The sequence below is a fragment of the Bufo bufo genome, chromosome 10 (genome assembly GCF_905171765.1).
Source record: "Bufo bufo chromosome 10, aBufBuf1.1, whole genome shotgun sequence".
NCBI lineage: Eukaryota > Metazoa > Chordata > Amphibia > Anura > Bufonidae > Bufo > Bufo bufo.
The window spans coordinates 136,927,628-136,942,672 of record NC_053398.1 but is presented as its reverse complement, the minus strand read 5'-3'; the positions used below and the strand labels follow the sequence as shown (position 1 = coordinate 136,942,672).

At 42.7% G+C, this 15,045-nt stretch overlaps 1 protein-coding gene across 1 annotated transcript; it reads right to left on the bottom strand.

Moving 5' to 3' along the window:
* Positions 1–881: 881 nt before the first annotated feature.
* LOC120980085 (histamine H3 receptor-like) lies at positions 882–13,798 on the bottom strand. The gene is made up of 3 exons (XM_040408956.1): positions 13,543–13,798; positions 12,946–13,112; positions 882–1,772 (listed from the first exon to the last, which is right to left on the bottom strand). The coding sequence occupies exons 1-3, from the start codon at positions 13,796–13,798 to the stop codon at positions 882–884; spliced, it is 1,314 nt and encodes a 437-aa protein (XP_040264890.1).
* Between the last annotated feature and the right edge of the window lie 1,247 nt (positions 13,799–15,045).

Here is a 15,045-nt window from a genome sequence, read left to right as displayed (position 1 = left end):
ACATAGTCAACGATGATCAAGAACAAGTAGTCAATCCAGTTGGGTTGAATTAGTAATCACAGGCAGATTGTGAAAACGTTTTTTTTTTTATTAGTCTTGAATATATAATGCCCTTAAAGCAACGTTTGAGGCATCGTTTATGCTCATGTCAATCTCATTCCCTCATCTATCTGACTAGTTCTTGCCTCATTTTCAAATCTAACAGAATATCTTTATTGTTCAGAGCAACCAATCAGCTTTCATTTTTTAAAAGCAGTTTAAGAAATGGAAGTTGAGCTCTGATTGGTTGCATTGGACCCCAAAGACACAGTTAAATTATTTTGATAAACGAGGCCCATGTGACAACCAACCATAGCACAACCAACATTGGATGGATGACATCCCTATATTCTTCTATAATCTCCACCCCTCATGTTTTAATCCATACAGTAGATGTCCTCTGAAACAGCCATGTGTGTCCATAGATGACAACAAGCCCTATTTTGCCACGACAATCCTGGGAACAGGATGGAAAAAGGTAAACCCTACCCAAAATTTTCAATTTCGAGTTCTTTTGGGGGCGTTCACAGGTGATTACAAACATGGGACTTAAATGCCCCGATTTTGGCTATTTAGATGTTGGCTAATATGTAATGTCCTCTATGGCAAATGTGAAACGAAAAAGGCCATGATTCCACTCTGCAACCAAAAAGCCCTTGGAGTCCAAAAACATCCCCTAAAATATGTCCTTCTCTTGAGTTTAATTCCTGGTGACGTCCCCTTGTCAGGTAAGGAATACTTCACTGATGGCTTCGGCTATCCCAGTGATCGGCTATCCCAGTCTGAATTATGGAACCTAAAATCAGGTTGTCTGAGGAAGTTTCAATATCCCTCTGGCCGATCTACATAAAAATATGAGGATGTATTTTGACTTTTCCAGGACAAAGCAGCTTTATGAAGGCTTTCCTGAAACTCATATGGCAGAGGGGGTAAAGTACTGGGTTGATGGCAGAATTTAACCAGAGGAGCCAAAAGGAGATCTCATAGAGGTAGTGCTGAACGCAACGTCCATGGCAAGCTGCCCTGATAATCATCAACAGTGTGTAGGGCGCCCAGCAAAGGCCAAAGACACATACGATAATGGCCAAGGACTTGGCTACTCTCTTGTCTCTCGAAAGTCTAAACCTATTGGCGATGCTACTAGCCATGTCTGTCCTGACGTTACTACAAGCATTTTCCACCGTTTTGTAAAAACAGTCTTGATGCTTCTTGGTCTGAACTTCGACTTGTAAAGGTGGAAGATCCTGGCTTATATTGAGGTCCAATGTGTGGCTCTTGAGTCTTTGGGACCTCTGACCTGCAGGACAAGTCTCAGAGGATATCAAACAGGTGGTCTGTTTCTTCGCATCAGTTTGAGGCCTTTCAGCTGGTTTTACAAAAAAAATAAGGTGTTCTTTCTTCTTCCTCTGGAAACTCATCTCACAGTGTTCCTGGCCTTGGGCCAATTCTTCGTTCCTCATCATGGTCCTCTTCTTTATATTGATGTAGATACTCAGATTGAAATAGGTGACGCTGATAAATGGCGTGAAGAACTCTACTGTCGAGGCGATCATCAGGAAATACCAGTTGTAATAAAATTCCACGTAACATTCTCCTTCGGGTAAGATGGTGGCTCTTGCTATGTACTCCCAACTGATGATAGCTGGACCATAGAGAAGGAAGGCGGCCACCCAGACAGTCAACATTTTTAGAACTGCATTTCTAGTCATTCCTTTTTGGGCTCTGTAGGACACCTAATGTATGGAAACAGAGACATTACTAATGTAAAGCATTCTAGAGGAAAAAGATATAACAATAGACAGATAGGTATAGATATATTTTGTACAAAAGAGGTAGAATTATAGTAGCTATAGTCTTATACATAGGAGGCAGCATTGTAATGGCTATACTCTTGTACATAGGAGCAGTATTATAGTAGTTATATTCTTATACATAGGAGGCAGCATTGTAATGGCTATACTCTTGTACATAGGAGCAGTATTATAGTAGTTATATTCTTGTACATAGGAGGCAGTATTATAGTAGTTAGATTCTTGTGCATAGGAGGCAGTATTATAGTAGTAATATTCTTGTACATAGGAGGCAGTATTATAGTAGTTATATTCTTGTACATAGGAGCCGTATTATAGTAGTTATATTCTTGTACATAGGAGCAGTATTATAGTAGTTATATTCTTGTACATAGGAGCAGTATTATAGTAGTTATATTCTTGTACATAGGAGCAGTATTATAGTAGTTATATTCTTGTACATATGAGGCAGTATTATAGCAGTTATATTCCTGTACATAGGGGCAGTATTATAGTAGTTATATTCTTGTACATAGAAGCAGTATTATAGTAGTTATATTCTTGTACATAGGAGCAGTATTATAGTAGTTATATTCTTGTACATAGGAGCAGTATTATAGTAGTTATATTCTTGTACATAGGAGCAGTATTATAGTAGTTATATTCTTGTACATAGGAGGCAGTATTATAGTAGTTATATTCTTGTATATAGGAGGCAGTATTATAGTAGTTATATTCTTGTACATAGGAGCAGTATTATAGTAGTTATATTCTTGTACATAGGAGCAGTATTATAGTAGTTATATTCTTGTACATAGGAGCAGTATTATAGTAGTTATATTCTTGTACATAGGAGCAGTATTATAGTAGTTATATTCTTGTACATAGGAGCAGTATTATAGTAGTTATATTCTTGTACATAGGAGCAGTATTATAGTAGTTATATTGTTGTACATAGGAGCAGTATTATAGTAGTTATATTCTTGTACATAGGGGCAGTATTATAGTAGTTATATTCTTGTACATAGGAGCAGTATTATAGTAGTTATATTCTTGCACATAGGAGCAGTATTATAGTAGTTATATTCTTGTACATAGGAGCAGTATTATAGTAGTTATATTCTTGTACATAGGAACAGTATTATAGTAGTTATATTCTTGTACATAGGAGCAGTATTATAGTAGTTATATTCTTGTACATAGGAGCAGTATTATAGTAGTTATATTCTTGTATATAAGAATAAGTATTAGGTCTCATGCACACGGCCGTTGCCTGGCTGTCTCCGTATTGCGGCCCGCAAACAGGGGTCTGTAATATGCGGGCACTGTCCGTGTGCTCCCCGCATCATGTTTTATTTTTTTGTTGTGCGGACGGATCACGGACACATTTAAGTTGAATGGGTTTCGATCCGTCCCGGCCACCGCATTGATGTTGCCCGTGCATTGTGGACCGCAAATTGCTGTCCCCAATGCACGGAACAGCAGCACAACGGCCGTGTGTATGAGGCTTTATAGTAATTATATTCTTGTACATAGAAACAGTATTATAGTAGTTATATTATTGTACATAGGAGGCAGTATTATAGTAATTATATTATTGTACATAGAAGGCAGTATTATAGTAGTTATATTCTTTTACATAGGAGCAGTATTATAGTAGTTATATTCTTGTACATAGGAGCAGTATTATAGTAGTTATATTCTTGTACAGAAGAGGCAGTATTATAGTAGTTATATTCTTGTACATAGAAGCAGTATTATAGTAGTTATATTCTTGTACATAGAAGCAGTATTATAGTAGTTATATTCTTGTACATAGAAAGCAGTATTATAGCAGTTATATTCTTGTACATAGGAGGCAGTATTATAGTAGTTATATTCTTGTACATAGAAGCAGTATTATAGTAGTTATATTCTTGTACATAGAAGCAGTATTATAGTAGTTATATTCTTGTACATAGAAAGCAGTATTATAGTAGTTATATTCTAGTACATAGGAGCAGTATTATAGTAGTTATATTCTTGTACATAGGAGGCAGTATTATAGTAGTTATATTCTTGTACATAGGAGCAGTATTATAGTAGTTATATTATTGTAAATAGGAGCAGTATTATAGTAGTTATATTCTTGTACATAGGAGCAGTATTATAGTAGTTATATTCTTGTACATAGGAGCAGTATTATAGTAGTTATATTCCTGTACATAGGAGCAGTATTATAGTAGTTATATTATAGTACATAGGAGCAGTATTATAGTAGTTATATTATAGTATATAGGAGGCAGTATTATAGTAGTAATATTCTTGTACATAGGAGCAGTATTATAGTAGTTATATTATTTTACATAGGAGCAGTATTATAGTAGTTATATTATAGTACATAGGAGGCAGTATTATAGTAGTTATATTCTTGTACATAGGAGCAGTATTATAGTAGTTATATTATTTTACATAGGAGGCAGTATTATAGTAGTTATATTTTTGTACATAGGAGCAGTATTATAGCAGTTATATTCTTGTACATAGGAGCAGTATTATAGTAGTTATATTCTTGTACATAGGAGCAGTATTATAGTAGTTATATTCTTGTACATAGGAGCAGTATTATAGTAGTTATATTCTTGTACATAGGAGCAGTATTATAGTATTTTGTATTCTTGTACATAGGAGGCAGTATTATAGTATTTATATTCTTGTACATAGGAGCAGTATTATAGTAGTTATATTCTTGTACATAGAAGGCAGTATTATAGTAGTTATATTCTAGTACATAGGAGCAGTATTATATTGGTTATATTATTGTACAAAATTGGCAGCAGGTTATTGTAGTTGGCCCAAATGTAAATGGTCTTAATCTCCACCGACAACCCTTCATAAATCAATGTCCTTGTATAACCTAGATGGCCACATAATAATCTCACTGCTATTATGTGTTTCTGATCTCTGACATACAGTCAGGTCCATAAATATTGGGACATCAACACAATTGTAACATTTTTTGCTCTATACACCACCACAATGCATTTGAAATGAAACGAACAAGATGTGCTTTACCTGCAGACTGTCAGCTTTAATTTGAGGGTATTTACATCCAAATCAGGTGAACGGTGCAGGAATTACAACAGTTTGCATATGTGCTTCCCTCTTTTTAAGGAACCAAAAGTAATGGGACAATTGGCTTCTCAGCTGTTCCATTGCCAGGTGTGTGTTATTCCCTCATTATCCCAATTACAATGAGCAGATAAAAGGTCCAGAGTTCATTTCCAGTCTGCTATTTGCATTTGGAATCTGTTGCTGTCAACTCTCAAGATGAGAACCAAAGAGCTGTCACTATCAGTGAAGCAAGCCATCATTAGGCTGAAAAAACACAACAAACCCATCAGAGGGACAGCAAAAACATTAGGCCAAAACAACTGTTTGGAACATTCTTAAAAAGAAGGAACGCACCGGTGAGCTCAGCAACACCAAAAGACCTGGAAGACCACGGAAAACAACTGTGGTGGATGACAGAAGAATTATTTTCCTGGTAAAGAAAACACCCTTCACAACAGTTGGCCAGATCAAGAACACTCTCCAGGAGGTCGGTGTATGTGTGTCAAAGTCAACAATCAAGAGAAGACTTCACCAGAGTGAATACAGAGGGTTCACCACAAGATGTAAACCATTGGTGAGCCTCAAAAACAGGAGGCCAGATTAAAGTTTGCCAAACGACATCTAAAAAAGCCTTCACAGTTCTGGAACAACATCCTATGGACAGATGAGACCAAGATCAACTTGTACCAGAGTGATGGGAAGAGAAGAGTATGGAGAAGGAAAGGAACTGCTCACGATCCTAAGCATACCACCTCATCAGTGAAGCATGGTGGTGGTAGTGTCATGGCTTAGGCATGTATGGCTGCCAATGGAACTGGTTCTCTTGTATTTATTGAGGATGTGACTGCTGACAAAAGCAGCAGGATGAATTCTGAAGTGTTTCGGGCAATATTATCTGCTCATATTCAGCCAAATGCTTCAGAACTCATTGGAGGGCGCTTCACAGTGCAGATGTGTAACGGACCGTTTCAGCAGACAAGGGGTTAAAATCCGTTCAGGCGATGTGCCCCTTTTCTGAGAGACAGGCACAGCTACTGCAGGACACCAACCTCCCGAACTGGATACAAAGTAGCACTCCAAACTGGAACCTCACGAATAGCTGCTAGCAGACGAACAGGAATCAGCTTACACTCCTGGCAATCAGTCTCTAACAGCATACAGCGGATCCCCCCAATAACTAGACAAGGCTCCGTGTTGAGGGTCAAGCAGTGGTCTGAGGTGCTGGCACACCCAGCCTGGTTTTTATTACAGCTGTTTGCAAATACAGGTCCGCCCACAGGGAGGTATAAAACAACCAAGCCCATCTGGTGTACACGCCCCTAGGGGACCAGAATGAAGACTGTGACATAGGACAGATATGCAGTACTGTAGGATACACAGAGACAATACATCCCCACAATGCATCATGGTTTCCTCCTCTCTGCCCTGGAGACACCCGAGGCGTAATCCAATTATCTCTCAAGACAAAGAGAAATCACCAATACACATGTGGATATAACAGGACAGACATCACCATTTAAACACACAATGGGACAATGGCACAATAGAAACACACCCAGCATATTCCTCCCAAGCTGACAAGTTACACTTATTATAAATTGTTACAACTTTGTGAGTTTACTTTGGCCATACATATAACTTACATCAATTTAAACAGTATAACTTGGGGACAAACCTATCCAAAATTCACTTGAATAGGTTCAGGGGTTTAAAAGTTAGTATGGGCCATAATCCTGAGGCAAGAGGCTGATAAACAGGCCTCTCCAAAACCCAGTGGCGAGGTTGGTTTCGCCACACATCTCCCCCCCCCAGGGAAGACTAACCAGATACCTGACCTCACGCCGGTTGGTACCTGAGTTAGTCTGGCAGCCCACCCACAACCCAATACTGGACCTGTTGCATTTGGTAGCCTGTCTCTGTCCAGTGAGTCCACCAAGGTTATGTTGGAAGCTGGTACTCCCGATCTCTGTGTTGCTCCCTGGCTTAGAGTCTGGTTGTTGGAGGGGGAGACCGACTGTCTCTACCCCCTGTGCTGTAAGTGCAGAGACCACGGTCCCATCTGCACTGTTGTGGGGCTTACTGTCTCCCCCTGGTGCGTTAAGCTGCCGCTGGGGAGAGGGGGTAACGAGCTCCTCTCCTATACATACTTCCAGCCACTAGGGAGGGCGACCGACCGTCTCCGCTCCCAATACAGTGTCCTGCTGCTGGGGAAAGGAGACTGGGCTCTCTATTCCCTGCTGGACACTCTGCCGCTGGGGGACAGGACCGACTGTCTCTGCCCCCTGTAACTCCGCCTGCCGCTGGGGAATGGAGACTGGGCTCCCAATTCCCAATAAATCACACGGCCGCTGGGGAATGGAGACTGGGCTCCCAATTCCCTGTACATCACACGGCCGCTGGGGAATGGAGACTGGGCTCCCAATTCCCGGCACATCACTCGGCCGCTGGGGAATGGAGACTGGGCTCCCAATTCCCAAAAAATCATGCTGCTGCTGGGGGGCAGGAACAACTACCTCTGCCCCCTGTAACTCAGCCAGCCGCTGGGGAGGGAGGACGCTGCTCTCCTCTCCCTGCATTTCACACTGCCTTCCCGGCATATCACTCTGCTGCTGGGGGGCAGGAACAACTACCTCTGCCCCCTGTAACTCAGCCTGCCGCTGGGAAGGGAGGACGCTGCTCTCCTCTCCCTGCACTTCACACTGCCTTCCCGGCATATCACTCTGCTGCTGGGGGGCAGGAACAACTACCTCTTCCCCCTGTAACTCAGCCTGCCGCTGGGGAGGGAGGACGCTGCTCTCCTCTCCCTGCACTTCACACTGCCGCTGGGGAATGGAGACTGGGCTCCCAATTCCCTGCAATTCACACTGCCGCTGGGGAATGGAGACTGGGCTCCCAATTCCCTGCAACTGTAACTTCCGATGGAGGTCCACCCAACGTGGCAGCTGACCGTCACCTTCTGCCCGGTATAGTAGGGTCTTGAACACTAGACTCCTCACGAACTTCACGTATTTCTCAGCTGGATTGGGTCCGAAGAAGTTCAGCCGCAACCACATCATACGGTCAAATTCCTCGACAGAGTATCTGTACTCCACTGCTGGTTCCATCCTGGTGCTTTTAGGGTCGCTGTACTGAGACATGCGTTGCCCTTAAGTTGTAAAATCCAAAGAAATGGTGTCTCCTGTAGCTGTCCTTCTGGCTGTAGGAACGATCCCGCTGCTTGCCACCAATGTAACGGACCGTTTCAGCAGACAAGGGGTTAAAATCCGTTCAGGCGATGTGCCCCTTTTCTGAGAGACAGGCACAGCTACTGCAGGACACCAACCTCCCGAACTGGATACAAAGTAGCACTCCAAACTGGAACCTCACGAATAGCTGCTAGCAGACGAACAGGAATCAGCTTACACTCCTGGCAATCAGTCTCTAACAGCATACAGCGGATCCCCCCAATAACGAGACAAGGCTCCGTGTTGAGGGTCAAGCAGTGGTCTGAGGTGCTGGCACACCCAGCCTGGTTTTTATTACAGCTGTTTGCAAATACAGGTCCGCCCACAGGGAGGTATAAAACAACCAAGCCCATCTGGTGTACACGCCCCTAGGGGACCAGAATGAAGACTGTGACATAGGACAGATATGCAGCACTGTAGGATACACAGAGACAATACATCCCCACAATGCATCATGGTTTCCTCCTCTCTGCCCTGGAGACACCCGAGGCGTAATCCAATTATCTCTCAAGACAAAGAGAAATCACCAATACACATGTGGATATAATAGGACAGACATCACCATTTAAACACACAATGGGACAATGGCACAATAGAAACACACCCAGCATATTCCTCCCAAGCTGACAAGTTACACTTATTATAAATTGTTACAACTTTGTGAGTTTACATTGGCCATACATATAACTTACATCAATTTAAACAGTATAACTTGGGGACAAACCTATCCAAAATTCACTTGAATAGGTTCAGGGGTTTAAAAGTTAGTATGGGCCATAATCCTGAGGCAAGAGGCTGATAAACAGGCCTCTCCAAAACCCAGTGGCGAGGTTGGTTTCGCCACAAGATGGATAATGACCCAAAGCATACTGCAAAAGCAACCAAAGAGTTTTTCAAGGGAAAGAAGTGGAATGTTATGCAATGGCCAAGTCAATCACCTGACCTGAATCCAATTGAGCATGCATTTCACTTGCTGAAGACAAAACTGAAGGGAAAATGCCCCAAGAACAAGCAGGAACTGAAGACAGTTGCAGTAGAGGCCTGGCAGAGCATCACCAGGGATGAAACCCAGCGTCTGGTGATGTCTATGCGTTCCAGACTTCAGGCTGTAATTGACTGCAAAGGATTTGCAACCAAGTATTAAAAAGTGAAAGTTTGATTTATGATTATTATTCTGTCCTATTACTTTTGGTTCCTTAACAAGTGGGAGGCACATATGAAAACTGTTGTAATTCCTGCACCGTTCACCTGATTTGGATGTAAATCCCCTCAAATTAAAGCTGACAGTCTGCAGGTAAAGCACATCTTGTTTGTTTCATTTCAAATCCATTGTGGTGGTGTATAGAGCCAAAAATGTTAGAATTGTGTCCATGTCCCAATATTTATGGACCTGACTGTATCTGATTTTGCAGAGCTTCGCATGTACCATCGTTATTCTGCTAATTTCCCGCTGTGTCAGCATTACTATTATAAATGCACACTTGTGTTGCCAGTCTTTTTGTAGCGTTTGTTCTTCCGCTCTAATTTACTTTAAATATAATCCCCCGTAGACGCTGCGTGCTGTGGTAAAACACATTTAATAATACTGTTTGTTTCTCTGGATCTATTTCGTTCTTAATGTAACTGGTTGTAACGAGCTGGTTTACATGTTCCTGGTATGCATGGAGCACAAATTGCTCATTGGCCGTGTCTCTACTGAGCCAGTTAATGTAATTATAGGTTTGGATATATTTGTAAAGAGAAGTGCAACAGGTATTGTTTCCATGAAAAGAGCTAAAAGTGCGCTAATCAATATGCAACGACGCGGCTCATTGTGACCTCTGAAGACCACTTCACACGACGCTTAAAAGGCTTTAATAAATACCGTGCTAAATGGAGAAATGTTCTGCTCCTTTACTCCGTAATGAGACAAATAACTTCAGTTCTCTGCTGACCTGTGACACGCACGGACATGAATGGGTATTGTCATCGATACGAATGATGTCCATTTTTAGACAACTTTTTTGTAGATATCCCATAAGTGCATATGGAGGAAATGGGGGACGGGGGAGCATTGCTAGCAGTCATAGCAGGCACTAACATTGAGTGGACCCAGGGGTGTAGCTCTGAGGGTTGCAGAGGTAGCGCTGTCACCCAGACCCAGCAGCCCAAGGACCATCGTCAACATTATAAGATGCCATTTTTTTAATAGTTCAGAGTAGATTGAGGATCTCATTACAGTTTTTGCATTGGGACCATGGAGTCTAAAATTACATCTCTGGATGGACCCACAGGTCTCCCTCTTTTTTCCTAAGATTGCTTATAGATCGGCGGAGTCTGACACTTTGCACCATTGCCGATCAGCAGTTTCAGATTGGCTCCACCGCCAGAAGTAGGCGCCAAAACGACACATCCATCCATTGTGTAGTCACAGTAAAGTGAATGGGAGCAGTGCTGCAGTTACCAGCTTGGTCCACTACAGAGTAGATGGCGCTGTGTAGCTTCTGTACCTACTTCCAGCTGGAGGTGAGGTCTCAGTCCCCCAACGATCTGATATTAAAGATCTAGCCTGAGGACAGGCCATCAATATCAAAATCCTGGACTACCCCATTAAGGGAAATCTGTAAATGCAATGATCTGATACAATCACTCCTATCATTCTGCACTGATGGGTCTCTGCAGACTCGGATATGGAGAGTGTGTAGCTGTCAGATCCACCTTTGCATTCTCTAATCTGCGAGTACAAAACATTCTGCTGAAAATATCAATGACGTGTATTTGTAGCTCTTGTCAAGTTCTCAGACGAAGGATGGAAAACCATTAGAGCGGTGAAATGTCTATCAGTATTGATGGGAAATCGAGCTCACTGAAGCATATCTGGCTAATGGTGGAGTCTCAGAGGAGTGGGGGGGTATGACAAATCTTGTAGGGTTTATATTCTGCTCCACACAGTGGACCAATCTGACTCCAAGTTGAATGGGTTTTAAAGGGGTTCCTACATTTTTTATACTGATGACCTATCCTCTGGGGGTGTCTAGTGTCGGACTACTACCGATCGCATACTGATCACCTATCCAGAGGATAGGTCATCATATAAAAAAGTTGGAAAGCCCCTTTAAACCCTCGTTAAGTAAAGGCACTAGGCACTAGCCTATGTGAGCTCCCTCGATCCCGGCCACTAGAGAGGCTGGTGCTTTTTCCTATAGTGTGCAAGCACGGGCGCCGCTGCTGGATTACAGGGTGGTCATAACCATGGAAACGAGCCGTGGATAATGTGATGGAAAAATTAACCAAGCCGGCGAAGGAAACAATATGGACAATCACAATACATTAGCAAGTGGCTTGTATTAACTTTCTGTACATGGTAAATGCCAATTACTGAAGTGAGGCAACCCCTTTAATGATCTCCAACCCGTCGCTTTCCAGGTGTTGCAAACTCCTAGCAAACCCCAACAGCCTTCGTTTGGGAGTTGTAGTTATGCATCAGCTGGAAAGCCGCAGGTGGGAGATCACTGCTTTACCCTTCTATCCAGCCCCATATAGGTTGCATGCTCCGAGGATCTTCAAGTATCAGGTTTGCAATGTAGAATGTCAACATGCAACATTTTGTTTACTATAAAATGTTACAATGTTCTCCTCAATGGAAGATGATGTATAATAATGATTTATTAACCAGGGTTCATCATGTTATTACTGATAATGTACCATATTGGTGGTCTATGGCTGATCGCTGACGGTGTCCTAGAACTAATCCTACCGAATATAGAGGGGTGCTGGCGACATAGATAGTGAAAAGCTGGGAATAAAGAGGTTGGCCAACTCCTATATCCTTGACAAATTAAATGAGATTAGAAAAGGGTCGGTGGGGATGCGAGGTGTCAGATATTAATGATCTAGCCTGAGGAAAGGCCATCAATATCAAAATCCTGGACTACCCCTTTAAGGGAAATTTGAAATTTTAATGAATTTTTATTATAATTGAATGACCTTGACTGACTTAACTGATACTATCACTCCTATCATTCCGCACTGATGGGTCTCTGCAGACTCTGATATGGAGAGTGTGTAGCTGTCAGATCCATCTTTGCATTCTCTAATCTGCGAGTACAAAACATTCTGCTGAAAATATCAATGACGTGTATTTGTAGTTTGTGTCGAGTTCTTAGACGAAGGATGGAAAACCATTCGAGCGGTGAAATGTCTATCAGTATTGATGGGAAATCGAGCTCACTGAAGCATATCTGGCTAATGGTGGAGTCTCAGAGGAGTGGGGGGGTATGACAAATCTTGTAAGGTTTATATTCTGCTCCATCTGACACTAAGTTGAATGGGTTTTCAAGGGGTTCCTACTCCCACTAGGGGGAGCTTGCCACACGCATTTAAATCAACTATAAAACAGTATACCCTCCTGAGCTCCCCCTAGTGGTGGCTGCAGGCAGACAGAATTTTATCATTTGAGTCTATGTCCATGCGGGGGATTTAGAGCTCTGTATCAGGAAACAATGTAGCTAGAGATATAATAAGAAATTAATCTGCCTAGAATCTAACCCTAAAAACAGACACTTACTTAAAGCTAGCACATCTTTATGGAGTGTGAGAAATGACCCTAAATGGGTCGAAACCTACAGTCAGGGTCGGATTTATGCCTCTGCAACCTAAAGCTTTAGAAACTAACCATATGAGTCCAGCCTGAGCTGTATAGCAAGCCTTTACTATGTACATGGGTGGCCTGCTGGGACGTCAAGTAACTCTCAGCTTGTCCTATCAACAGGGAGACTTCTACACGGCTGGAATAGAATAAAGACAAGAGCTTTATTTACCGCCTTGGTGACTGAGATGAATCTGTCGTAGCTGATGAGGACAATGTTGAAGACGGAGGCAGTGCAGAGCAGATAGTCCATGACCAGCCACAACTTGCACAATCCTTTCCCAAATGTCCACTGCCCCGTCAGGACATAGGGGATATAGAGAGGGATGCAGAACCCACCTGAGGATCAGACAAGTAAGGACAAGGTCATGAAAATCACAATTGGTGTCAGTCTGCTGTCAGTGACCATAGAAAGGCACTGAGAATATACCTATATAAGAGTTACATGGCAGTGCTGAAAATTCTAAACAAAACAACAACTCCCAGCATTCCTTCATCTTGCTGTTGGGGTGGTAGTTATGCATACAAGAAGGGTGAACAACTGTGTAGGGGCATAGGAGAATGAGGTAGACAGACCCCTTGGGACCCCAGACCGCTCACCCCATCAAGCCCTGGCAGACTGAGTACTATTGCCCATTAACCTTTTTTAATCATCTCCAACTTGTTGTGAAACTACAACTCCCAGAAAGTCCAGCATGACGGGTGGTGTAGTTTGGCAACAGCTTGGGCAGCCACAGGTTGATGCCATGATGGTACATCCAATACTCACCCACTAAGAAATCGGCAATGGCCAGGTTGAGGAAGAAGAAATTTCCTTGAGTCCTTAACCCTTTATCCACCACAAAAGCCAAAATGACCAGAGCATTGCCCAGGAGGGTTGCTAGCACCATGAGGATCATGAGAACCGCCAGCAATATGGAGACACTGGGAGTGAACTGTCCATAGTGCTGAAATTGCTCCTCACCGTTGGCCAAGCATTTATTCCCAAGCTGGTTGTCCACTGTTGAGCTGTTCACTCCTGACATAGCTGCTGCAGGGAGTCAGGGGAAAAAAAAGGTTAAAAAAAAAACATAAAACCCAATGCAAAGAGTCACATCATTCAAGAGCAGAGCCTGCTATCCAGATGGGTGGCATATGGAGTTTGCTTCGTCTGTGCACTGAAAATCCAAACTCCAGACCTTCTGCTGCCTGCAAATACAATGCACACAAGACCCATTGAACAGGAGCAGAGTCAATGTGAATGCTGAGCAGCCAAGAACAGCCCTATAACGCCACCTAGAGGAAGAAAGTGATAGGACAGGCAAATGTGACCAGTGTGCAAGAGAATATCTGTTGGAGGGCATGAGGAGGGCACAGCCAATAGGACTAACTGACGTCTAAGTGTCTTGGGTAGATGCTACTATCCATAATGGCTGCACTTAGCATTCGTTCACATGTCAGTAGGTGGAGTGGTTTTTGCATTAATCAGCTTTGCAGAGGACAGTCCTGTAGTAAATCATACTAACCAGGCAGGAAAGAGCTGGATATAAATCATACGGGCATAGTAGGCTCTAAAGGGCAAGAGGGTATAACTCTCAGCATGCTATGGCAGCCTTCCATTTGTTATCACATCATTATACTATGGAGAAGTGGTGGCGGTGGGAAATTGGGGTACAGGGAACCAACCTTGCACCCACTTGCAAATAAAATAACCAGAAGGCTTAGATTTTTGTGATTCTGGGGCCACGGTTGGGGTAACCTGCAAGTTGCACTGTGACCCCATTCTTTTCTATGGCTGCAGAGGATTCTGGGAGTTGTAGCTTCAGAACAGTTGGAGCACCAGAGATTGCTGATCGCTGTTGTAGGCCATCAATACAAATCATACGGGTCTGAACCTCAGGTCCCCCACCAATCATCATAGTGAAAGGAGCTCCAAGTTCCTGCAAGTCATACACTCCATATGTTTTGTGTACACACAGTGTCCGCTCCATAGGACGGCTGTGCCGAACCCTGCATCTTGTCCTGTGTAAGTAAAATAGCACAGATACAGCTACAGAGTAGATAGAGATTGATATCCTGTACTGTGACATCACTGTGTGTATTATCCCTGTACTGTGACATCACTGTGTTTATTATCCCTGTACTGTGACATCACTGTGTGTATTATCCCTGTACTGTGATATCACTGTGTTTATTATCTCTGTACTGTGACATCACTGTGTTTATTATCCCTGTACTGTGACATCACTGTGTGTATTATCCCTGTACTGTGACATCTCTGTGTTCATTATCT

Coding starts and splice junctions, on each gene's coding strand:
- LOC120980085 (XM_040408956.1), bottom strand. CDS start 13,798: ATGTCAGGAGTGAACAGCTCAACAGTGGACAACCAGCTTGGGAATAAA. Junction 13,113..13,542: donor CATTGCCGATTTCTTAGTGG/GTGAGTATTGGA, acceptor TCTGATCCTCAG/GTGGGTTCTGCATCCCTCTC. Junction 1,773..12,945: donor TCATCTCAGTCACCAAGGCG/GTAAATAAAGCT, acceptor TCCATACATTAG/GTGTCCTACAGAGCCCAAAA.